The sequence below is a fragment of the Onychomys torridus genome, chromosome 13, assembly GCF_903995425.1.
Source record: "Onychomys torridus chromosome 13, mOncTor1.1, whole genome shotgun sequence".
NCBI classification, from domain to species: Eukaryota; Metazoa; Chordata; class Mammalia; order Rodentia; family Cricetidae; genus Onychomys; species Onychomys torridus.
In genome coordinates, this window is record NC_050455.1 from 48702322 (window position 1) to 48727280 (window position 24959).

The 24959-nt window shown below is 41.4% G+C and overlaps 1 protein-coding gene across 2 annotated transcripts; it reads left to right on the top strand.

Moving 5' to 3' along the window:
• Positions 1 to 565: 565 nt before the first annotated feature.
• LOC118594816 (interferon-inducible GTPase 1-like) lies at positions 566 to 19557 on the top strand. Of its 2 annotated transcripts, none has more exons than XM_036205019.1 (2): positions 566 to 634; positions 17192 to 19557. In XM_036205019.1, exon 2 carries the CDS (start codon positions 17213 to 17215, stop codon positions 18470 to 18472), a length of 1260 nt encoding a protein of 419 aa, XP_036060912.1. In that variant the 5' UTR covers positions 566 to 634; positions 17192 to 17212; the 3' UTR covers positions 18473 to 19557. The 2 variants fall into 2 exon arrangements, with proteins under 2 accessions (XP_036060912.1, XP_036060911.1); XM_036205018.1 differs by lacking the exon at positions 566 to 634 and adding an exon at positions 3046 to 3100.
• The last annotated feature ends 5402 nt before the right edge of the window (positions 19558 to 24959 follow it).

Below are 24959 nucleotides of genomic sequence, written 5' to 3' on the forward strand. Positions count from 1 at the left end.
TGCTCCCAGCCTGTGCATAAAAAAAAAATAACTAGCTATGAAGATTCCTCACTCCATACTGATGGCTGGAGAGATCCTAAATGGAAACAAGCTTTTTTTTTTTTTTTTTTTTTTGATACTGCCCTTTTGTGGCAGGCAGATTATGAGATCAAATGGGTTGTGTCTTTGGTGAAACTAATTTGGCATCTGCACAGGACTTCAGACAATGTGTTGTGTGACTTCAGTTCAGGTTGCATTTGTGGAGTCAGGGAACAGGAAAATTGTCCTTCAAGGGTTGCATTCAAGCCTAGCTAATAAGCTGCTTCTCTGTGTTCTCCTTCTTTTTTAAGCCCTGTTCACATTGTTATTTTAGGACCGCCCAGCTTTTCTGCCAAGAAATGAAGTACTGATAGAATGAAAAACAGCTGTTATTTTATTTCACTTTCCTCTTCTTGGAAATGCAGGTGATTCTGAAAAGCAACTACATGGTCCTCCAGGATTGGCAAAAGCACACTGAGAGGGGAGGGGCAGAGCCCGGGAGAGTGTGTTAAGTTTTGCTGAACTGACATGAACCTGCTCCTTGCACCAAGGAAGCAGGAGTGGGTTCCTGCAGCTGACCTACAGTGAGTGCTTACACTGGACGCAGAATTTTCTGGTAAGTGGACAGGAGCATTTATATTTAACTTCTAACCCTCACCATCTCTTTTCTCTGAAGAGCTGATAGGTTGACAAGTCACTTAGGAAGGTGCTCTGAGAGTGGGATCCTCAGCTTGGATGCTAGAGTGTTTTGGTGGGAGCTGGACTGGGCAGACTTATGGATAGTGTTTGTCAGTCCTTCAAGTTGAGATAGACCTAAAGGAAATGATCTGAATATTGTTTTTGGTAAACGTATCCAATTGTTTTGGCTTGCCTCTTATTCCTCTTCCTAAAAATGGCTGTAAATGGATGTGTCAGGTGATGAAGTATCTCTGCAGTGTGCACAAGGTTGTTTTATCTTACTCTTATCTTGCTGCCTAGTTCAGGGTCAATTATTTAATTCCTTATATCCCGAGGCCTCTGGCCTGTGGAGAAGAGGTCTCTCTGCATGCTGCTTCTGCTAGAACTGGCTGTGGAAATCTGTGCCTGAAGAATCTGGTTCACTCTGGTTTTCTTCATTGTAAAGCAGGAGTGCTAAGCATCTTCTCTCCATCTGTGAGAACTTGAGCTTTGTCAGGATGTGGGGACAGCTGTCAATTAGGCAGGCTTCCTTTTGTAAGGCTTACTGTGTCACACCCTACTTATTTCCTGTGTTCACGTTCAGTGGACAGACCTTGCAGACAACTGTCACACTGGAGTCTGCACCACAAACCCAGGAGCTAGAACTGAGAGAATGAGAGGGGACTGAAGAGATAGAACAGCCTGTGTCCTGTAGGGACATTTTATCTGTTTCCTGTGGGTGACTGTCCATTCAATCTGACTATGGTGTTTATTTAAACAGGTCTAGCTTCCCTTTTAGGACATTCTCTTTACCCACCCCTTCCTGGCCTGTGTCTGCAGTCAAGTTAAACAGTGTTCTGCAGCTCTGGTTTCCTGCACAGCTGTCCCCATTTGTCCTGTGGATTGGACAGTGGCTGCATGTTCAGTTTGTCTGTATATGCTCGTCATGCTCATCACAGTAGGATTCTAGGATATTTCTGTTTTGTAATAGACTGTTTTTGTGCTCTTGACCGACTCTGAGCACCAACTATTAATTTAGGAAGATTTCAATTTCATACACACCAGTTAGAACTACAGAACAGGCACACAGGTTCAGAAGAGACATCGAGTGTTTTCCTCACGGCCCTCATCCATTGCCTGATGATAAACCACAATGCACCCGTGTGCTGGTGATGAAGAAGTGAGCAAGACAAAAGCACATTTATAATGCCTGAGGTTCATTATACTGTGGGCAGCTGACAGCAAATGAATCTAGACAGATACACATTATGTGGCAGCAAGTGCTGTGGAAAAACTGATACATAATGAAAGAACGGGCAATAGTAGAGGCAGAAACAAATTTACACCCCAATGGGAATCTAAATCCTGAATCCTGCCTAACTGAAGCAGAACCTAGAGAAAGGTGATTCAGTTAATTACCAATCCGCTGTTGGGGGAGAGCAACAAGGAAAGGAATCAGTCACTAAGTCCAAAGTCCTGAGATGAGAAGACAGCCAGGGTGACTGGGGTTCAGACACGAGAGACCCCAGAAGTAATGTATGTATTCAAAGCTATGTTATATGTAGCATGTGCACTGTATATGTAATGAACTTTCTCTGAGGGAACTGGGGATCCCATTGGTGCCTCTCAGAGGTGACTTGACATGACATGGCTTCAGTGTCAATAGGATAACTCTGGCTGATCATTCATTGCAGTTTTGTCCGGTCCTATTTGGCCCTGCAGTCCTGCAGCCACTTATAAAATAATTATTCAGATGTTTAATACTATTTGCAAACTGTATGGCCTAAGGCAGGCTTCTTGCTAGCTGGCTCTTATAACTTAAATTGACCCATAATTATTAATCTATATATTGCCATGTGTTCAGTGGCTTTATCTGTGTCCCATTACATGTTGCTCCTTTGGAAGCTGGCTGGCATCTCTCCAGACTCTGCCTTTCTCTTTCCTGTCTCTCTCCTTGGATTTCCTGCCCACCTCTAAGCTGCCTTGCCATAGGCAAAAGCAGCTTATTTATTAACCAATGGGAACAACACATATTCATAGAGTATGAAAAGACATCCCCCATAATTTCCCCTTTTCTATCTAATCAAAAAGAAAGGTTTTAGCTTTAATGCAATAAAATTATACTGAAATGTTTGTTCAGTTATCAAGCAAGAATTGCAGTTACAATATTTAGTCTATTTTTGTTTGGCAAAATTAAAGAAAATATTTTATCATCTGTCTTATATTTGTGAGTCTAAAGTTTCATATCTAATTTTTTTATCATATAGCCCAAAGGAGGTGGTGCTTCCTGCCATTGTATGTGACCTCTTATAAGGAGTTGGAGGAGGGTCACGTGCCCCATCTCTCCCTGTTCCTGCCTGTGAGGTGGATTCATTCCTGGTCAGATCAAAGTACACCTTCAGCTGTCTACTCCATTCTGTATTTTGTGAGTGTATTTCCTCAATTTATATCTTAATAAATTCTGTTACCCTTTTTTTTTTTAAGGGGAAGGCAGGAAGTACCACCTCCTTTGGGCTGTATAGCCCAAGGTCATGGGCGAAGCAAATACCACTACAATTTACATTGTTGCAAGAACAGTCACAGGAAATATACTAATGTTAATGACATAATCTAAGTTGGAATTGAGGAGGTCTTGAAGAAGATGATATATGAAGAATGATAATTGTGATTGGATTTGAAAATAGAGATTAAGTCTGTCAATTGATTTGATGTAGGTAAGACAGAAAGAGGAGGCTCTAGAGTCACAGTGAGGATTTGCTGTTGATATTTTCTCTTTTTTTTTTTTTTTTTTGGAAACAGGGTCTCAAGTAGCCTAGGCTAGCCTCTAACTCACTATGTGCCCAGGATGACCTGGAAGTAATTGTCCCTCTTTTTTTTTTTCATTTTTATTATTATTATATTTGTGTTTTAATTTTACACATCAGCCATGGGTTCCCCTGTCTTCCTCCCTCCCGCCACCACTCCCTCCTTCCTCGGATCCCCTCCCCTCTATTCCCAAGACTTGCCTGGGGAATCATTTCAACCTGGTGGATTCAATACAGGCAGGTCCAGTCCCCTCCTTCAAGGCTGAGCAAAGTGTCCCTGTGTAGGCCCAAAGTTCCAAACAGCCAGCTCATGCACTAAGGGCAGGTCCCGGTCACACAGCGTGGATGCCTCCCAAACAGTTCAAGCTATTCAATTGTCTCACTTATCCAGAGGGCCTGATCCAGCTGGGGGCTCCACAGCCTTTGGTTCATAATTCATGTGCTTCCATTCATTTGGCTATTTGTCCCTGTGCTTTTTCCAATCTTGGGCTCAACAATTCACGCTCTTACAGTCCCCCCTGTTTCTTGACAATTGGACACCTAGAGCTCCACCTGGGGCCTGCCTGAGGATCTCTGCATCCACTTCCATCAGTTATTGGATGAGAGTTCCAGCTCGAATGGTAGGGTGTTTGGCCATCTGATCACCAGACTAGGTCAGATCAGGCTTTCTCTTGACCATTGCCAGCAGTCTACAGAGGAGGTATCATTGTGAATTTCTGGGGACCTCTCCAGCACTCTGCCTATTCCTGTTCTCATGTGGTCTTCATTTATCATGGTCTGTTATTCCCCATTCTCCCTTTCTGTTCTTGATCCAGCTGGGATCTCCTGCTCCCCTAAGCTTTCTTTCCCTCAAACCTGGCCCTTCATTCACTGTCATCCAGGTTGTTCATGTAGATCTCATCCATTTCCCTGTCATTGGGTGATCCCTGTGTCTTTCCTTGGGTCCCATTTTCTAGGTAGCCTCCTTGGAGTTGTGTAGCAGTCTAGTCATCTTTGTTTTACATCTAGTCTCCTCCTATGAGTGAGTACATACCATGTTTGTCCTTCTGAGTCTGGGTTACCTCACTGAGGATGATTTTTTCTAGCTCCATCCATTTCCCTGCAAACCTCATAATGTCATTGTTTTTCTCTGCTGAGTAGTACTCCATTGTGTATATGTACCCGATTTTTTTTTTTTCAATTCTTTAGTTTAAGGGCATCTAGGTGGTTTCCAGATTCTGGCTATTACAAACAAGGCTGATACGAACATAGCTGAGCAAATGCCCTAGTGGTATGATTGAGCATTCCTTGGGTATATGCCCAAGAGTGCTACAGCTGGGTCTTGGGGGAGATGGATTCCCAATTTTCTAAGGAAGCACCATATTGATTTCCAAAGTGGCTGTACAAGCTTGCATTCCCACAAACAGTGAAGGAGAGTTTCCCTTGCTCCACATCCTCTCCAGCATAAGCTGTCTTCTGTGCTTTTGATCTTAGCCACTCTGACAGGTGTAAGGTGGTATCTCAGAGTCATTTTGATCTGCATTTCCCAGGTAATTAGGGATGTTGAGCAATTCCTTAAATGTCTTTCAGTCATTTGAACTTCCTCTGTGGAGAATTCTCTGTTTAGCTCTATAGCCCATTTCTTAATTGGACTGTTGGGCATTTTGATGTCTAATTTCTTGAGTATTTATATATTCTGGATATCAGCCCTCTGTCAGATGTGGGGTTGGTGAAGACCTTTTCCCATTCTGTAGGCTGTCACTTTGTCTTGATGACCATGTCCTTTGCTCTACAAAAGCTTCTCAGTTTCAACAGGTCCCATTGATCGATTGTTTCTCTCAGTGTCTGTGCTACTGGTGTTATATTTAGAAAGTGATCTCCGGTGCCAATGCATTCAAGAGTACTTCCTACTTTCTCTACTATCAGGGTCAGATTGGCTGGATTTATGTTGAGGTCTTTGATCCACTTGGATTTAAGTTTTGTGCACAGAGACATATATGGATCTATTTGCAGCCTTCTACACATTGACATCCAGTTATACCAGCACTATTTGTTGAAGATGCTTCCCTTTTTCCATTGTAAATTTTTGGCTTCTTTGTCAAATATTATATACTCATAGGTGTGCGGGTTAATGTCAGGGTCTTCAATTCGATTCCATTGGTCCACATGTCGGTTTTTATGCCAGTACCAAGCTGTTTTTATTATGATAGCTCTATAGTAGAGCTTGAGGTCGGGGATGGTGATGCCTCCAGAGGTTGTATTATTGTATAGGAATCTTTTGGCTATCCTGGGTTTTTTATTTTTCCATATGAAGTTGAGTATTATTCTTTCCAGATCTGTGAAGAATTGTGTTGGTGATTTGATGGGGATTGTGTTGAATCTTTAGATTGCTTTTGGTAAAATCGCCATTTTTACTATGTTAATCCTGCCTATCCATGAGCATGGGAGTTCTTTCCATTGTCTGACATCTTCTTCAGTTTCTTTTTTCAGGGACTTAAAGTTCTTGTCATATAGGTCCTTCACATGCTTAGTTAGAGTAACCCCAAGGTATTTTATATCATTTGTGGCTATTGTAAAGGGTGATGTATCTCTGATTTCCTTCTCAGCCTGTTTGTCTATTGTATATAGGAGGGCTACTGACTTTTTTTTGAGTTGATATTGTATCCTGATGTCTTGCTGAAGGTTTTTATTAGGTGTATCAGTTCCTTGGTTGAATTTTTGGGGTCAGTCATGTATACTATCATGTCATCTGCAAATAGGGAAAGCTTGACTTCTTCCTTTCCAATCTGTATCCCCTTAATCTCCTTATGTTGTCTTATAACTCTGGCTAGAACTTCAAGTAATATATTGAATAAGTATGGGGAGAGGGGACAACCTAGCCTTGTTCCTGATTTTAGTGGTATTGCTTTGAGTTTCTCTCCATTTAATTTGATGTTGGCTGTTGGCTTGCTGTAGATTGCCTTTATTATGTTTAGGTATGTTCCCTGTATTCCTGATCGCTCCAAGTCCTTTATCATGAAGGGGTGTTGGATTTTGCCAAATGCCTTTTCTGCATCTAGTGAGATGATCATGTGGTTTTTTTCTTTGAGTTTCTTTATATGGTTTATTACATTGCCGGACTTTCATATGTTGAACCACCCTTGCATCACTGGGATGAAGCCTACTTGATCATGGTGGATAATTGTTTTGATGTGTTCTTGGAGTCTGTTTGCCAGTATTTTATTGAGTATTCTTGCATCAATGTTCATGAGGGAGATCGGTCTATAGTTCTCTTTCTTTGTTGCATCTTTGTTTGGTTTAGGAATCAGGGTAATTGTAGCCTCATAGAAGGAGTTTTGTAATATTCCTTTTGCTTCTGTTGTATGGAACAATTTAAAGAATATCGGTATTAAGTCTTCTTTGAAGATCTGGTAGAATTCTGCACTGAAACCATCTGGTCCTGGGCCTTTTTTGGTTGGGAGACTTTTAATGACTGATTCTATTTCCTTAGGGATTATTGGACTATTTAAATGGTTTATCTGGTCTTGATTTAACTTAGGTATGTGGTGCCTATCCAGAAAGTTATCCATTTCTTTTAGATTTTCCAGTTTTGTGGAGTAGAGGATTTTGAAGTATGACCTGATGACTCTCTGGATTTCCTCATTGTCTGTTGTTATGTCCCCCTTTTCATTTCTGATTTTGTTAATTTGAATGCTCTCTCTCTTTCTTTTGGTTAGTTTGGATAAGGGCTTGTCTATCTTGTTGATCTTCTCAAAGAACCAACTCTTTGTTTCATTAATCCTTTGTATTGTTCTCTTTATTTCTATTTTATTGATTTCAGCTCTCAATTTGATAATTTCCTTGTGTCTGTTCCTCCTGGGAGACTTTGCTTCTTCCTGTTCAAGGGCTTTCAGGTGTGCTGTCAAGTCACTAGCGTGAGATTTCTCCAACTTCTTTATGTGGGCATTCAGTGCTATGAATTTCCCTCTTAGCACTGCTTTCATAGTATCCCATAAGTTTGGTTATGTGGTGTATTCATTTTCATTGATCTCTAGGAAGTTTTAATTTCTTTCTTTATTTCTTCCTTAGCCCATTGGTGATTCAGTTGAGCATTATTCAGTTTCCATGAGATTGTAGGATTTCTGTAGTTTTTTTCTGTTGTTGAAACCTAACTTTAAACCATGGTGGTCCAATAGGACACAGGAGGTTATTCCAATTGTTTTGTATCTGTTCAGATTTGCTTTGTGGCCAAGTATGTGGTCAATTTTGGAGAAAGTTCCATGGGGTGCTGAGAAGAAGGTATATTCTTTTTTGTTTGGGTGGAATGTTCTGTAGATATCGATTAAGTCCATTTGAGCCATAATATCAGATAAGATCATTATGATTCTGTTAAGTTTCAGTTTGGCCAATCTGTCCAGAGGTGAAAGTGGGGTGTTGAAGTCTCCCACTATTAATGTGTGGGATTTTACATGTAATTTAAGCTTTAGTAATGTTTCTTTTACATATGTGGGTGCCCTTGTGTTTGGGGCATAAATGTTCAGAATTGAGACTTCATCTTGGTGGATCTTTCCTGCCATGAATATGTAATTTCCTTCATCATCGCTTTTAATTGATTTTAGTTTGAAGTCTATTTTGCTGGATTTTAGGATGGCTACACCAGCTTGCTTCTTAAGGCCATTTGATTGGAAAGTCTTTTCCCAGCCTTTTATTCTTAGGAGGTGTTTGTCTTTGAATTTGAAGTGTGTTTCTTGTATGCAGCAGAAAGTTGGGTCCTGTTTTTGTATCCATTCTGTTAGTCTGTGTCTTTTTATAGGTGAATTAAGTCCATTGATATTAAGGGATATTAATGACCAGTGATTGTTCATTCTTGTTGTTATTTTTATTTTTTTTTGGTGGTAGTGTGTATGTACTTCTCTTCTTTGGGGTTTACTGCTTTGGTGTTATCTATTGCCTGTGTTTTCATGGGTGTATCTGTCTTCCTTAGGTTGGAATTTTCCTTCTAGTGCTTTCTGTAGGGCTGAGTTTGTGGATAAGTATTGTTTAAATCTGGTTTTGTCTTGGAAGGTCTTGTTCACTCCATCTATGATGATTGAAAGTTTTGCTGGGTATATTAGTCTAGGCTGGCATCCATGGTCTCTTAGTGTCTGCATTATATCTGTCCAGGTCCTTCTGTCTTTCAAAGTCTCCATTGAGAAATCGGGCGTTATTCTGATGGGTTTGCCTTTATAAGTCATTTGGCCTTTTCCTTTGCTGCCCTTAATATTATTTCTTTATTCTGTACATTTGGTTGTTTAATTATTATGTGGCAAGGGGACTTTTTTTGGAGGGTCTAGTCTGTTTGGTGTTCTATAGGCTTCTTGTATCTTCACAGGCATTTCCTTCTTTAAGTTGGGAAAGTTTTCTTCTATGATCTTGTTAAATATGTTTTCTGTGCCTTTGAGTTGGTATTCTTCTCCTTCCTCTATCCCTATTATTCGTATGTTTGGTCTTTTCATGGTGTCCCAAATTTCTTGGACATTTTGGGTCATGACTTTGTTGGTTTTAGTGTTGTCTTTGACTGATGAATCTACTTCTTCTACCGTATCTTCAACACCAGAGATCCTCTCTTCCATCTCTTTCATTCTGTTGGTTATACTTAACTCTGAAGTTCTTGTTTGTTTACTCAGATTTTCGATTTCCAGCGTTCCTTCTGCTAGTGTCTTCTTCATTTTTTCTATTTCCCTCCTCAGGTCTTGGACTGTCTCCCTTGCTTTTTCATGGTTTCCTTTCAGGGACTTATTTTTTCTTCTGCTTTAATTGTCCTTTCCTCTAGTTTTTTATAGCCTTCTTCCCATTTTTTTGTTTGTCTGTTCCTCCATTTTATTTTTGATTTCTTCTATATAAGGCTCTAGCCTCTTCATAATGTTACTTATAACGTTGTTTTCTTCTTCTTCTTCCATTCCGTGATGTTCAGGTCTAGCTGTTGGAGAAGGGCTAGGTTCTGGTGATGCTATATTGCTCTTTATTTTGTTGTATGTACTTCTGCCTTGGCGTCTGCCCATCTCCTTGTGGGTTCATTCTTGGTCTTATCAGTGTACTTGGTCCAGACAGAGCTGACAGATTTAGGGAGCCTCTCTCTGGTCTAGATGAAAGCTCTGGGCGGGATGGGAGCTCTGATCCAGATGAGAGTACTGGCTGGATAGGAGGTGGGGGGCTGGAATCTGAGTCTCAGGAAGTCCCTGGGGTCTCCTTATCTTGTCCAGATGGGAGCTCCTCTTATCCAGATGGGAGTTCCGGGGCAGGATGGAATGCTGAACACTGGTCTCGAAGTCTCTGGAAGTGGCTGGAGTCCCCAGCAGATTGGTGTTGATGTTGTAGTGTCCACCGGAGGGTCTCTCTGGTCCAGATGGAAGTTCTGGGGCAGATGGGAGCTGGGGGCTGGTATCTGAGTCTCAGGAAGTGGCTGGGGTCACAGGCAAATGGGTGTGGGGGCAGGGTGTGGAGACTGCAGGGTCTGCCTGCAGTCTTGGAAAAGGGGAGCCTTCCCACAGTGCCCGCCAATTGACCGGAAACTGGGGCCAAGTTGGGCAGGTCCTCCCAGGATGACCAAAAATAACCATATTTTTCCCCTGTGGAAACAGAGGCATACTTTGTTCCAAACATAGTATTTTATAGGCTGGTTGATTCCAGCACTTTCTTACTGTCACGACAGGAAGGGATTAAGGGGAAGTGGCTGTGGCAAGGACCTTAGTCCACAGTGAAGAAGTTGGTTCAGAAAGGGAAGGAGTGGAGTGTCACATCTACAAGGGCAGTTAGTGGGCAGAGTGCCTGCCTGGCAGTCAGTATCCTGCAAAAATGATGGCCAGCTCCCCTGGCCTCAATAATTAACCCCAATTCTTGGTGTTTAAAGTTCTGTCCCACTCTGCCTTCCCCTTACATTATGCCCCAGACACATGCCCTATGTACAATGTCACATCAACCCTTAGTAGCTAAGCAACCACAGGAAGTTTCTCTTTGCTGTCCCTCCCTGGGAGTGTATCCTGTTGGTCTGAAGCCTGATCCCTGCATTCCATGCCTTATTGAGCATCCCCCTCCTTTACAGAAAATGAGCCCCAAGTCACTGGATTGGGCCTGAAAGTCCTTGAAATAGTCCAAGAAAATATTCCCAGGGTGGCGATGGTGGTGGTGGTGGTGGTTAGTGTTGTTGTTGTTGGAAGCCATTTGCCTCATCCCTTCTAGGGGAGCAAGGGTAGTGTTCAGACAAAAACACAAGAGGGCAACAGAGCACACTGAACCAGTAGGGCACATTAAACAGAAACCAGGAATGGGCTTACAGCTTGTCTCACTGGGGGTGGAGTAGGGGTGGGGTGGGAGGAAAAGTTCTGTCTTTATAACAGGAGCAGCCTTGGTTTCCATTCAACCAAAGGAGTCCTCTGTCCCAGTTCAACCAAAGGGACATAGTCCCTTCCAGGTAGGTCAGAGACATCTCTGGATCCATGTGGTATGAGTGCTAATAGTGCAACCAGGTAGCACTCAGGCCTCCAGATTCAGTTATCTCAAGCTTCCCAGAAACATGAACAAATAGAACAAAACAATGAGAGTCAGAACAATGACACACCAAGGCAAAGAGTTCTCAATTACCAGCTTGGTTCAAATGCTCAACATGTCAGGAATCTTGGTAGGACTTCCTGGCCAATGCACCATATGTTCAGATCCATGAGAAGTCCCATAAAAGACCACCAGTCACGTATGCAATCAGCAAGAGCAATGATTAAAATTACCAATGTATATGTGTCTAATCATCTGCAAAAATAGCAAATGGTAACCTGGAGAGAAGCTCAAAAGCTCCTTTTAAGCAGGGTTAGATAACTTCCAGGGAGGAGAGATTAGTCTGGGGGCTGACTGGTAGGTTTAAACAAAAAGTTTATAAGATTGGTAGGTATCTCTAGTGGTTAGGGACTTTCCAGAGGTGGGGTAGGGAAAGCTATCTTTTTCGAGCAGAAGGCTGTAGAGCTCCTGATGATTAGTTGCAGATGAGTTGTGGTTTTCCTGAGAACTACTTGGTAAACTCCAGCCACCTCCTCTAAACTGAAGCTAAGGCTTGGTCTCTGTCAGGGATATTAGGAGAGCCTGTCATGGCCCTTGTCTGGCTCCCTGGCTGCTCATGCAAAATATATGAAAATTTTTGTGTCTCAATCCTGTGACTTCCTAGTCCTCTTTCCTTTTCTCCTTCTACCAGCTCAGCATATTTATTCTAAACTCCAGGGGAAGCTAGACTGGGGTGAACGGCGCCCCCTGTAGGATGCTTCTGCTTCAACCTGCTGGGGACAATTTTAGGATTGGTTTGTTTTGTTTTAAACATATTTTTATTTACTCTATGACAATTTAGTTCATCTATGTAGCATTTTTTATTCTCTTCACCCACATTCCGCTCTGTTTTCCCACTCTTATTCTCTCTGGGATCCTTCCTCTTCCCAATGGTTGCCCCTATGTTTTCTTGTCTTTATGTTTTTAAATACTCCACTGATTTTAAGCAGGATCACTTGTGTGTTCTGGTGTGGGGTTATTGACTTGATCATGAGCAACTTTCTAGTGCTCACATGTTAAAGAACGGTGACTCTCTCTCTCTCCCCGAACAGTCACTAATCCTCATATCTCCTCAGCTGAGTCTTCATGTGCCCCCGATTTCCTTCATGCTGAAGTGTGGACAGGCTAGATCTTTGGAAGTCTCCTGCAGGGAAACCCAGCTGCCAGGAGTTCACATGTGCAAATGCCATGTGTCATATTCAGAAGACATATTTCAGGCCACTGCCCCTACCCCATCCATGATGTTTCCTGAACCTGGTTAGGGTGGGGGGTTGATAAAGATGTCTCTGTTACATTTAGGAATGAGCACTCAACTGTCATGTATTCTCACCACTTTGACCAGTTATAAGACTGTGCATTCAAACACTACCCACTGCAGAAACAGAAAACATGGGAACTAAGCAGCAACAACACCAACAAATCCCTTGTCAGAGTAAGGTGTCACTAATCTCTGGTGTAGGCAGAAGCACTGAGAGGGAAATTGGGCAGTATGGCCATTTATCAAAACAGCAGTAGTAAATGCTGTGGGCATTTTTAATTAGGGAACCCTCTTTAGCTTCATGTCTTTCATTGGAAAGTTGATGTTTTAATGAAAGACTGTATCTATTTGTAATGATTAATATTTCATATTACTATAGTTTGTTGTGTTCATACTCAGTGCAAGACATTTGAGACAAATTTTTGTTGTTACTTTTTTTTTTCTTGTTTTTAGTAGTACTTTGAGAGTTTTCTACAGTGCATTTCATTGTATTTTGATTATATTTATTTATTCATTCTCTGTGTACTCATGTACTGGGGCTAAGTGCCCATATGTTAGCACATGTGTGTAGAGGTCAAAAGACAAGTTGTGGAAGTCAGTTCTCTCTCACCACTAGGTGAGTCTTGGGGCTAGAACTCAGATCATCTGACTTAGTGACAAGTGGCCTTACCTGCTCAGGCATCTTGCTGTCCCAAGACAGTTTTAGAGTGTGTATGATGAGAACAAGGGATGGGGATCAAAGGAAGGGAGGCTTTGTAAAAAGATCCAGCAACTTTGTCTTGATAATTTCACCAGGCTAGATCCAGTGGTTCCAGGCTCATGGTTGCCCTGATAGAGGTAACTACTTCCATTTTCATTAGGGTCCAGTAAGCTTTGGTGATTGGCCCAATTGATTACCAAATAGTTAATTTCAGTAGCTATCAGAAAAGCTGAGGTCTAACCTCCCCTCCTCTGTTAGGTTTATGTGAGGCTGACAGAGTTGAACCTGGATGTCTGTCCAGCATGGAAAATGAGTAACAAAATTCAGAGGGGACCCTGGTATTTCAGTGGGAATCGCCTAGACAGGAGGCCAGGAGCTGAGCCACACCACCAACCCCCTGTGGGGTGAGCCTCTTCCTGAGGTGGGCAGCAGGGTTTGGGCTTTGTGGCCTTTGTTCTTGGTTCTCTGGTTTGATGGCAGTGCTGGCACCCAAGGCCTGTCCCTGTCATCAGCCAGGCTGTCAGCAGGAAATGGAAATACTCACCTGAAGGAACATAAAGTTTAGAAAAATTTTCCCCAAAATAAATGGACATACCAAATTAGGTTTTAAAATACTTAATCCCATAACATTATATAAAAATATGTTGTTTTTTGTAACTTACCACAACCTTTATCTTATTGTTCTGATGAATGGTATTTTAAATAGAGTCTACTTTTGTAATGTTACCAAAAGTAGAGATAAGTATTTTAAGAGAACTTCCTTGGTATAAATAAGGCTAGATTTTAGATTTATATCAGTGTAGTTAACTCTGACATTGGAAATTTTAATAACCTTTAACTGTAGCTAACTCAGTCATACCCATATACTCTTTTGTTACTCTATAACTGTCCTCTATCTTAGAAGAAAACAAATTTAAAAGTCCTTTTCCTTAAGTATTTCCAAAAACACATTATCAGCGTACTTAAAACCTTTTAAACATTTTCTCCTTCTTATTGGATCCTTTTTTACTGTTTTTATATTGTGAGACATGACATAAATGAGCAACTTTTATGTAGAAAAAGTTTTTGTAGCCCCTGATGAACTGATTGCTTTATCATAGAGTTGTAAGCATAGTCAGAACAATTTCTCAAAACAGGCAAAAATGAGGTTATGTCCCCCATTGCAGTAAGTAGTCAGAGCTCTGAAAAGGGACAGACAAAGAACACACAGATACCTTAAACCAGAGGCTACTCAGCTGGTACTGAAACTGTCAAAAAAAACCACAATACATGTGTGCTTTCAAATTATAAGGCAGCAAAGTTTTAATTGAAAGTATTTATTCACCCTAAAAAATGAAAACCAACCTCTGGTAGCCATTCTGGCCAGGGGCTATGCTCAATATCGAGTGTTCATTAGGAAAGTAAAGTTTATCTAGTTAGGAAATCAAAGAACATTGCAATATTTAACAAACAATTATTAAACAAGGCCAGGAGCCTGGGAGGAATACACACTAACAAATCTAGAGGTAAACTCACCTTTCACCAGAAAATCTAAGTTATTTGTCAAAGATTTATTTACCTTATGTGAACTAAAAGGAAGTTGGACAAATCTAACAGTTTTAATTAATATTACTAGGTATTTTGGTGCCAGGTAAGCAGTATATGAGCATAAGCATACATGTAGACATTACACAATATGCACATACACATAAATATATATATCAAATACATTTTAAGGAAGTCAAAAGAATATTTTTGTTAAATTTACCCTGTCCAATTATTTTTTAAAGTCTTTTATTCTAATTATTTTTTCCTGATCTCTACAAGAGATTCAATCTTAAATGAGTTCTTTAAAATTCTTAATTTTTACTTGAAGCAAATTAGAAAACTTATATCTCAGTATGTAGTACCTTAAACAGGAAGACTAAACACAGTGTGGATGAAGCTGAAAAACACTGATCAGTCAACATGAAAACTAGTTTCTTTACTCGGTTGAAATTTTGACTTAGGTGTTTACAGTACTAAGCTGCAAAATCACACATCTGGGTCTTCTGGCACATGAAAAGCAAAATCATCCAATCAATAAAACAAACAGAGACCCACCGTTCTCCCTGAGGTTCCCTTATGCTGAGAAACTTCATCTCCATTAGAAAAGATCCCAGGTCTGCGGTTCAAGAAGGACACTGGGGCAGATTGTTATTTGAGTAAGAGATTGGTTAAAAAGGGTTGTGAATGCCAATGATGGACAGACAGACAGCAGCATGGCAGAGGCTCTGAGATTGGAGCCACATGGCAGAGTGGGGAGTCCCTTCTTATGGGTGTCAGAGAGAGGACATTCTGTTGTGCCATGTTACTTATGAGTGTGCTTGCAGTCAGCAGTCTATGGGCAGGAGTGGGTTTAAGGGGGAGAATCTAGGGGTAAAGGTGATTTTTGTCATGGAAACCAAAGCTCTATCATTTCTGAAATGATCACAGTCCAACCAAAGTGAGATTGCTTTACAAAATGAGGGAGCCCTGGCTAACACTTTAGATTGCAAGGAACTAGGCCCTTTAGTTAACCAGCAATAAAATCCCAGTGCATTGATTTTAACATCTTAGTGAACTCAAAGACAAAATAAACAAGCCAAAGGTAACACAGTAGAAAAATACTGATTACCTCAGCCAGGCAAAGCTGACAGTGGAGATATTTTCAAAGTGACACTCTACCTCACTCCTCAGGTATGAAAGAATCATGATTTTATTTATGGGGTCCATACATGTTCATATAGGGTAGTCCAACATTCAAGCATGCTCATTTTAGGGTTACATTCCCTGAGAATGCTCATTATAATGTGATGCACAGACATACCTCTGGAAATCCCCTGCTTTCACAATTACATTGGAGCTGACAATAAGGAAAAGGACAGTGTGAAAGTATTGAATGAAGGGATCTGACCATGAAGGTGCCTGCCTTCATTAGTCAATAATAGATTGACACATGTTCTTGTCCTAGCTGAACATCCATGCATGGGGGCTGATCAAACATGGCTGCACAGCACTCAGGGTACCAAATATTTTTGTAGGAATGTCAGTGACTTCACCTGTTTTCCACCTCATGATAGCTTAATTGTGTCCAGATTTTACATGAACCCATGCAATAGAATCTAGGAGCACCAGAAGGCTGATAGTCCACTTTGCTCATGGTCTCTGCTTCCTGGTTTCCAGGACTCTCTGGGCTAGAGAATGCTACATGAAGAAACTACCTGGGTTCTTACTGGGGTAGAACTGAGTTATGCATGTCCATTTATACCTGTTGTCCCCACAGTAGCAGACCTAGTACCTGCCAGTTCTTCTTTTCCCACTGGGCTATCCATAAGTCAAGACTCTGGATATAACCCAAGTGTCAATACAGATTGTCAAATCCAAGTTTCAAGACTTAGTGTGATGAATAGACTTGCAAATATTGGTCCCATTTCACCGCAGAAAGAGGCTTGGCCATTGGCTTCAACCCAACTCTTCACTGGAAAAGAGTTACATATTACAGATCAGGAAGGATTCATCAATAAATATTGAACGAAGAGACTTCAGTAAAAGAAGAAATTCAGAAAATCAGTTATGCCAAACAGATAAATAAGGGACTACATGACAACCAGAGGCCTGAGAGTGTTGGGGGCCATTGCCAGATCTAAGCAAAGGGAATAAGAAGAAAATATTAACCTTAAAATTACCATGAGTACTGAACAAAGGCCAAATAGCATAGATTGCAAAGAACGATGGGTGCATGCACAGTCAGACATGCGACACAAGCAGGGCAACATGGAGGCCATGAGCAGATACAGCTGAATGATACTGGAAGCTAAAAAGTGGGGGACCTCTGCTCATGGAGTCTACATAGCACAGAGGCACAGAGCAGACTGAAAAGATGAGATAGATCTGTGAAGAGACAATGGAGAATTAAATCATTAAACTCTTGTGTGACTGTCTCAGCTACCTGCAGAAAGAATGCCCCTATTGTGTCATTTATAGGTGAAATCTAGAGTAGCCAAATTCATGGAGGTAGAAAACAGGGTACTGAGAAGAGCTGTGGGGAGAGGGAAATAGAGTGATATTAGTCAAAGGATACAAATCCCAATTGTGCAAAATAAACATAATGGGAGATCCAATGCATAGTGACAGCCTTTAAGGACTGTATGTGGCAATATACTTGAAAGTTGCTATAATCAGATTTTCAATTTGATACACACCCTCCTGAATTGTCCTTCTTTCTTTCAGGGCTTTGATTTGCGCACAGTCATGGGTCAACTGTTCTCTTCATCTAAGGATGAAAACCACAAAGACTTGGCCTCCAGCTTTGCAGAATATTTTAAGAAGTATAAAACTGGAAACAAAATCATTCCTCAGGAAACCATAGCCTCAATTGAGTTAAGCCTGAAAGAAGGAAACATTCAGGGAGCAAACTCTTCAATCACTGATGCAGTAAAAACAATTGACAGTACCCCACTCAATGTTGCTGTGACAGGGGAGTCTGGAGCAGGGAAATCTACCTTCATCAATACCCTGAGAGGGGTTGGGCATGAAGGGAAAGATGCAGCTGAAATTGGGGTGGTGGAAACGACCATGACGAGACATCCATACAAACACCCCAATATTCCCAATGTGGTTTTTTGGGACCTGCCTGGGATTGGAACCACAAATTTCCCACCAAAAGATTATCTAGAGAAAATGAAATTCCATGAGTATGACTTCTTCATTATTGTTTCTGCCACACGCTTTAAGAAAAATGATATAGACCTCGCCAAAGCAATCAGCATGATGAAGAAGGAATTCTACTTTGTGAGAACCAAGGTGGACTCTGACTTAAGCAATGAAAAGGAATTCAAACCACGCACCTTTAACAGAGAAATGGTCCTGCAGCAGATCCGCAGCAACTGTGTGAAAATCTTTCAGGAGAATAACATTGATGAACCACCAATCTTCTTGATCTCTAACAGAAATTTGTCTGATTATGATTTCCCTATCCTGATGGACAAGGTTATGAGCGTTCTCCCTGTATACAAAAGACATGCTTTTATGCTCTCCTTGCCTAATATTACAGGGTCAGTCACTGAAAGGAAGCAACAGTCTCTGAAGCAGAAGATTTGGCTAGAAGCCTTTACAACTGTGCTCCTGAATATCATCCCTTCACTGACCCACCACTTCATGGACAGTGATGTGGAGAATCTGGAGAAAAGCCTGAACTTCTATCGAACTGTGTTTGGAGTGGATGATGCATCCTTGCAGAGTTTGGCTAAGGACTGGCAAATGCCAGTGGATCCGCTCAAGGCAAAGATGAAATCTTCTAATGTGTTCAAGACTACAAACAAAGAAACAATACAAGACAGGCTTTCAAGATATTATGAGGAGTTCTGTTTGGCTAATGGGTATTTGGTAAATAAGAATGTTTATGTTAAGGAAGTATATTATCTAAAATTATATTTCCTTGATATGGTGACAGATGATGCTAATGCTCTTCTCAGAGAGATATATTTAAGAAACAACTTGGTTTCTGATTAGGCTGAAATCCTGTAGCTGTCAAACATCAGAATTAGTGACAGAAAAATAGGATGCTGATATTGCAAAATAACATACTGGGTTCACTCAGGCCTTGCAGTCTTTATCCATAGTTAGTGATCATATATCCACATTAGCTGTAACAAGGGGAGCAGATATGTGTAAATAACCTGAGAGCTTAAAACTAACTATTCACTTTGAATAAACCCTCAGGTGGTTTAATTGAACTTTTATTTGAATTAGTTTAGTATAAAGCAACATCCAGTTTTAGGTTTAACATTGTGATGATTAGTGTTGTAGACAGACTTTAGAATCACTTGGGAAATGAACCTCTGGGCTTGCCTTTGGGGAATTATGTAGCTTATGTTAATTGAGGGGAGATGCCATATCCACTGTGGGTGGCACCATTCCCTAGCTGGTGATCTCTGACTGTGTATGTGGAGGTGCTAATCAGCAGCATGCTTTCATTCATCCATTGTTCTCTATTTTTTACTGTGAGTACAGTAGCACTAGCTGCCTCCATCTGCTGCTGTGACTTCTTAGTAATGATGCCCTCTGTAACCTTGAATTTGATACTTGAGTCCTTTCATGATAGCAGTACCCAAAGAGAAACCATAACAGAGCTGGAGAGGTGGCTCAGTAGATAAAGCACTTACCTTGCAAGTCTGAAGACCTTTGTTCAGATCCCCAGAGCCCACATAGAGCCAGCTAAGCATCTGTAATCCACACACTCCTGTGGTGAGATAGGAGGCAGAGACAGAGGATCCTGGATGCTCTGAGGCCAGCTAAACTTCCACATGCAGCAGTGAATAAGAGAACCCGACACAAGGAAGTAGAAGGTAAAAGCCAACACCAAAGCTTGTCCTTTGACCTCTGTACACATGCTAGGTCATGTTTGTGTCTGCAATCACACATGCAAATGCACACAAACAAAAAGTTTATTCTTTAGAAGCAGGAAGGTTTGGGGCAGTTGCTTAGTGGTATAATACTTGCCTCACATGCATAAGACCTCTGGTTCAATCCCTAGCACTCTAGAAAAATGAGAATGGGGGAAAGGGTAGAGAGATGGCTCAGAGGTTCAGAACCCTGGCTGTTCTTCCAGAGGACCCAGGTTCAATTCCCACATAATAGAACCCACATAGTAGCTGCAGTAGCCTATGACTCCTGTTCCAGGGGATCTGATACCCTCTCCTGACCTCCACAGGGACCAGGCACACATGTTGTGAACATATATACATGTGAGGCAAACATTCAAAATATTTATGTTTAAATAATAAGAAAGAGAGAAATAATAAACATAGAGATCACAATAGCCTTAATAATAACTAAGAAATTCCTAAAAATCCTAGTCAGAATCCTTGAGAAAATACTACAGAAGCTATCTAATTCTGTGCCAGAACCAATGAAAATGAAGAGATTTCTCTACCTTTTGTTGATAGATTTTTGAATGTTGTAATTAGTAAATGACTGACTTACTCGATATCAATACCAAAAGCCATTTAATAAATAAATTCTTTATTAAAAAGACATTCGTTACTTCGTGACATTTCCAAGAACCCATAATAGCTTCACATTGACTGTTGTAAGTATTGCTATTATTGGCTGATTATCTCATTGCCCATTCCCTGGCCTACTTTCTATCTTTCTTGAAATAAAATACAAATAAATAGTACATGTGTTTGTAAGACTGAAAGAAGGACCCAGAGGAAAGGGAAGAATTATTCATGGTCAGGAGTGGTTTCTTAAATTTTGGGCTGCTATAATCCTATAGACTATGTGCATTAAACAATAGAATTTTGTTCTTACACTTGTTGTGACTGATGTCTGAAATCCAGGTACCAGTGTAGCCATACCCTCCGTGAAAGCACTCTTAGTGGTAATGCCTCCCTCACATGGTCTGCCTTGGTGTTTGTGTGCAGAGAATGATTCCCTTTTCACTTCACCTCATGATCCTATCATTTGAACTCCATTCCCATGACCTAGTCTAACCATAGATGCCTCCCAAAACTTTTTCTCCTACCATAATCCCACTGAGGCTTTGGGCTATTAACATATGATTGCAGGAGGGAAAAACAATCAGTCTGTACCAAATTATATAAATTATGCTAGAGATTCAGTTGCTTTTTTAATAGAAGCTATGCCATTCACCAACACCAAATACTCCAAAGTATTTTTACCATAAACTGAGATGAAGACTTCTCAAAAAGATTGCTAAGGAGAGACACAAGACAACCCCTTCCCCTCTGAAGAAATAAAACCAAAGAACAAGCAGACTATGTTTGCTGAGAGTATTTGGAGATGCTGGAATACAGTGCACCTGAAAGAGAATTTTGGAAAAAATGGAGGCTCCATGTGGCCAGGTCAAAAAGGAAACAAAGCACCTTGCATAAAGTCCTCTTGATTCCCAGCCTGAGCTTGTTTGAAAGTGGCAAGTTGGTGTGCCCCATAAGGCCTGGGCGTGAGGCCCAGTGTAACTTCCTGAGCCTGGCTCGAGCTTGGCAACCTGTCCTGGGACATGACTTCTGAATATGAGTGACTCAGCACTGCCCGACCTAGACTCGCCTCTGCCTTGTAACTGCTAAGATGGCATCATCTCATCGGCCTGCTGTCCTCACTCCATCCCCCCCATTACCCCAACCTATATAAGTTCACCCTGATGTAATAAAGCAAGTTCCTGCTTCAAAAAGACTTCCGGCCCAGCATGCTTCTCTGGTGGAGGGGGCGGAGAATGGGGAGGGCTGGGCTGTTAGGCACTCATCACCCTGCTCAGCCCCAGGGAGAGACCAGCTGGACAGGTCCTGCCTCCACCTTACCTGTTGGTCAGACCGACAGCAAGTCCTCTTACAACTCAGAAATTGTACATAGTAGAGCCTGAATTGTCCATATCAGCCCACTGAGGCATGGATTTCTCTGTAAGGCAATACTGCAGCCATCAACGCTTCTGAGCTCCACAAGGAGCTGTAATGGACCACACACCATTCCACATAGGTACCTTTATTTACATAGCTCCCTCTCATATGTAAGCTTTTGTGTATGGTGCCGTTTTAAGACCAAATCTAACCACACTTCACCCCAACTTCATCTATGGTATGCCCTCAAATACTGCTTGAGTGTCCCAATCACTGTACCCCAAATTATATGTACCTGTTTGGCTGTTAGAATGTCATCACTGTGTGAACTGATGCAGATCAGGGTCCCTGACTTTGCTACCACACTCATCAAGTCCTCCAGTTACGGTTTGTGGAGACACCATTGGTATCCAAATGGAAACAAAGCCTATGCAGCCTCTAACATAATACCCAATACCTTCAGGGGAAAATATTTTCCTAATTAATTCTCCTGCCCAATTGGTAAGACACTGGCACACCAGATGTATCAAAGAGGATCAAGAAGTATGGAAATGCAAGGCAAAATGATGCAACCAAGGAAACAAAATATTCTCTCAGTGAACACTGTGAAGGAATTTGAGGAAATGCCAGAAAAAGAAAAGAGTAATTCTAAGGAAATTGACTGAGAATAAAAAGAATATAGCATCATTACATTAATAATATTAACACAATTCATTGTATGAATAATGAGAAGTTCATCAATGAAGTAGAGATCTTTCATTTAAAAAAAGATGTTGTGGGGCTGAGGAGGTTAGTGGGCAAAAATTTGCTCTGCATATAAGAAGACCTGAGTTCAAATCCCCCGATCCCAACTGTATTAATTCAGTTCTCTAGAGGAACAGAAATGATTAGATATATAAATAGGTAAGGTACATAGATGTGTGTGTGTGTGTGTGTGTGTGTGTGTGTGTGTGTGTGAGAGAGAGAGAGAGAGAGAGAGACATAGAGATACATACATACATACATGCATACATGATAAATAGGTAAGTAGATAGATAGATAGATAGATAGATAGATAGATAGATAGATAGACAGATAGAGATATATATTAGAGTGGTTTATAGGCTGTAGTCCAACTAGTTCAACAATAGCTGTCTACCAATGGAAAGAGCAGAAATCCAGTAGTTTCTCAGTCCATGAGGCTGAAAGTCTCATTTGGTCTTCAGTATAGGCTGGAATCCTGAGTAACTCAGCTCTAATGCCAATAAAGGAAGGAACTTGCCAGTGAGAGTGAGGACCACCAGGCAAAGAACAATAACTTCCTTCTTCCATGTCCTTTATAGAGGCTGATAGCAGAAGGTGTGGCCCAGAATAAAGGTGGATCTTTCCACCTCACTAGACCCAGATTTAGTGTGGGTCTTCTAACTTGAAATGGTTTAATTACAAAAAAAAAAAAAAATCCCTCACAGATAGACCTAGATGCTTGGGTTTTAGTTAATTCCAGATATGATGACATTGACAACCAAGAATAGCCATCATACCAAGTAAAGCCAGATGTAGTACTGTATTTCTGTAAACCCGGTGCCACAGCAGTGGATGGCATGCAGAGACAAGAGAATTCCTGGAAGCTTGTGGGCCAGCTAGCCTTGCAGATGCAGTACAAACAGTAAGAGAACCTATCTCAAAGAAGAAAAACACACATGGACCAGGAACCATGGTTGTCTTTGACTTCCCAACCTGTGCTGTGCAATGTGTTCAAACAAGAATACACATCACATACACACACACACACACACACACACACACACACACACACACACACAAGCACACATACAGACACAATCACACACACACATGCAAGGAGGGGTATGAAAAAAAAAGACAAAATTACTCCACCAGAGAAACACCTTGTCTGTCTTCTATTCATTTTTTATATATTGAAAAAAACAAAGGAAGAACAAACAGACGGGAGTTAGGGATGGAGAAGCAGGTGCTGGATCCAGTAACAGAAAAGAGTTACAAAACCATGAAGCCAAAAAAAGTGTTGATGGTAAAGACAGGAATGTTAGGACCAAAAGGCTGGTCTGGAGGACTAAGAAGGAAAATAAAAGGGCTTGCAGTTGGCCATGAGCTGCCCAAGATGGCCAGAAAGAAAAAAAGGCAAGGCTCCAACCATCTTGGCCTGCCTTGGCTGGCTCCCATGAAGCCACACACAGTGAGAATCATTGGCAAGGCACCTCTGCCCACTTGCCAAGTCTGCCTTCTAACGAAGCTAATTGTAACAAACTAAGTTTTTGAATAAGAACAATTCAAAACCAAATACAAAAAACTACACCTACTCCAGGAAGATCGCCTGGAGCCCACCCACCGCACAGACAAGGAGCTAACTGTGAGGTGACTGAGGAAAACTGCAGCTATGTCTTGGTAACAGTGGTAACAGTTAGCTCTGCACAGACAGTGAAGGAAAAAGGGCCTATGCTAAAACGACAGTTAGGCCATGTAACCTTAAAGCAAAATATGTATAGTTCCATGGACGGCTAGTGTCCCTGTGCCAAGGTCTGAGACCAGCAACACTTGGAAGCTTGATGAGCGGCAGGACAAGCCAGGACAACGGCCAGCAAAGGAGCCAAGGTCACATCAGGGAGCTTCAGATGTGTCCACCCCTAACTGGACAAATATCAATGAACACCACATGACCATCTATGTAGCATGTGACACATCCTAATTTATTCAGCCCAGGATAAGTCCAGAATATCAATCAACCTCAGTAGGAATGACCGTAAGCTTTGTCGAAATCCCTACAACACAGTTGTGTAAGTTCCCTCCTCTTGGGTCTCCCTCCCACACAGGAGTGATTCTAACCTTTCTGGAAACCACTGCTTAGATGAATAAGGAAACAAGAGATGTCAGTTCAGATCCCTGCAGAAAGTCGTAGGGAAGAGAGACTCCCTGGGCCCCACTCCTCCCTTGTTCTAGGGTTTGAATCTCAAGAAAAGCAAGACCTCCAGGAGCAAACGCTGCAAAACAAAAAGTGAAGTGAGGACAACCTGCCTGGACAGAGAGCCTTCCATGCCACTGCACACCTTGGGCAAGCACAGAGGAGGTGATGGATACCAAGAGAATTCAAAGTGCCCTGCAGTGGAGGGCACAAGATGAAGTGAATGAAGACTTGGAAGATCCTGTGAACACCAAAGGGGAACTCGCCTGCTCACAAACTCACAGAAGTAAACATACTTAGGCAAAAATATTAGGTCGCTGGTACCAAAGCAGCCCAAGCCAAAATAAGCTGGGCTTTCCAGCTGCGAAAGTCATTGCATACACATGCAATCCTCTCAAGCCCTCAGACAATGAAATTTGTGCCCGCAACCAGCCAGTACATAAAAAAAAAACCAACTAGCTGTTAAGAGTCCCCCACTCCATGCTGATGGCCTGAGAGATCCTAACAGGAAACAAGCTTCTTTTTTTTTTGTTTTTTTTTGGTTTTTTTTGGTGCTATTCTTTTGTGGCAGGCAGAGTATTAGAAGTTTGTCTACATTTCAGTCTGTGGAACATACAAATATGAAGTGTTATATGGGAAGGAGGCTTTGATGTTGACCACAAAATTAAAATTAATTTAAAAACATCCTATTGTCATCAAGAAACAACTTACTGGTAAAAACACC

What these genes read in the sequence shown, in the direction of transcription:
- LOC118594816 (XM_036205019.1), top strand. Translation starts at nt 17,213, where the DNA reads ATGGGTCAACTGTTCTCTTCATCTAAGGATGAAAACCACAAAGACTTG.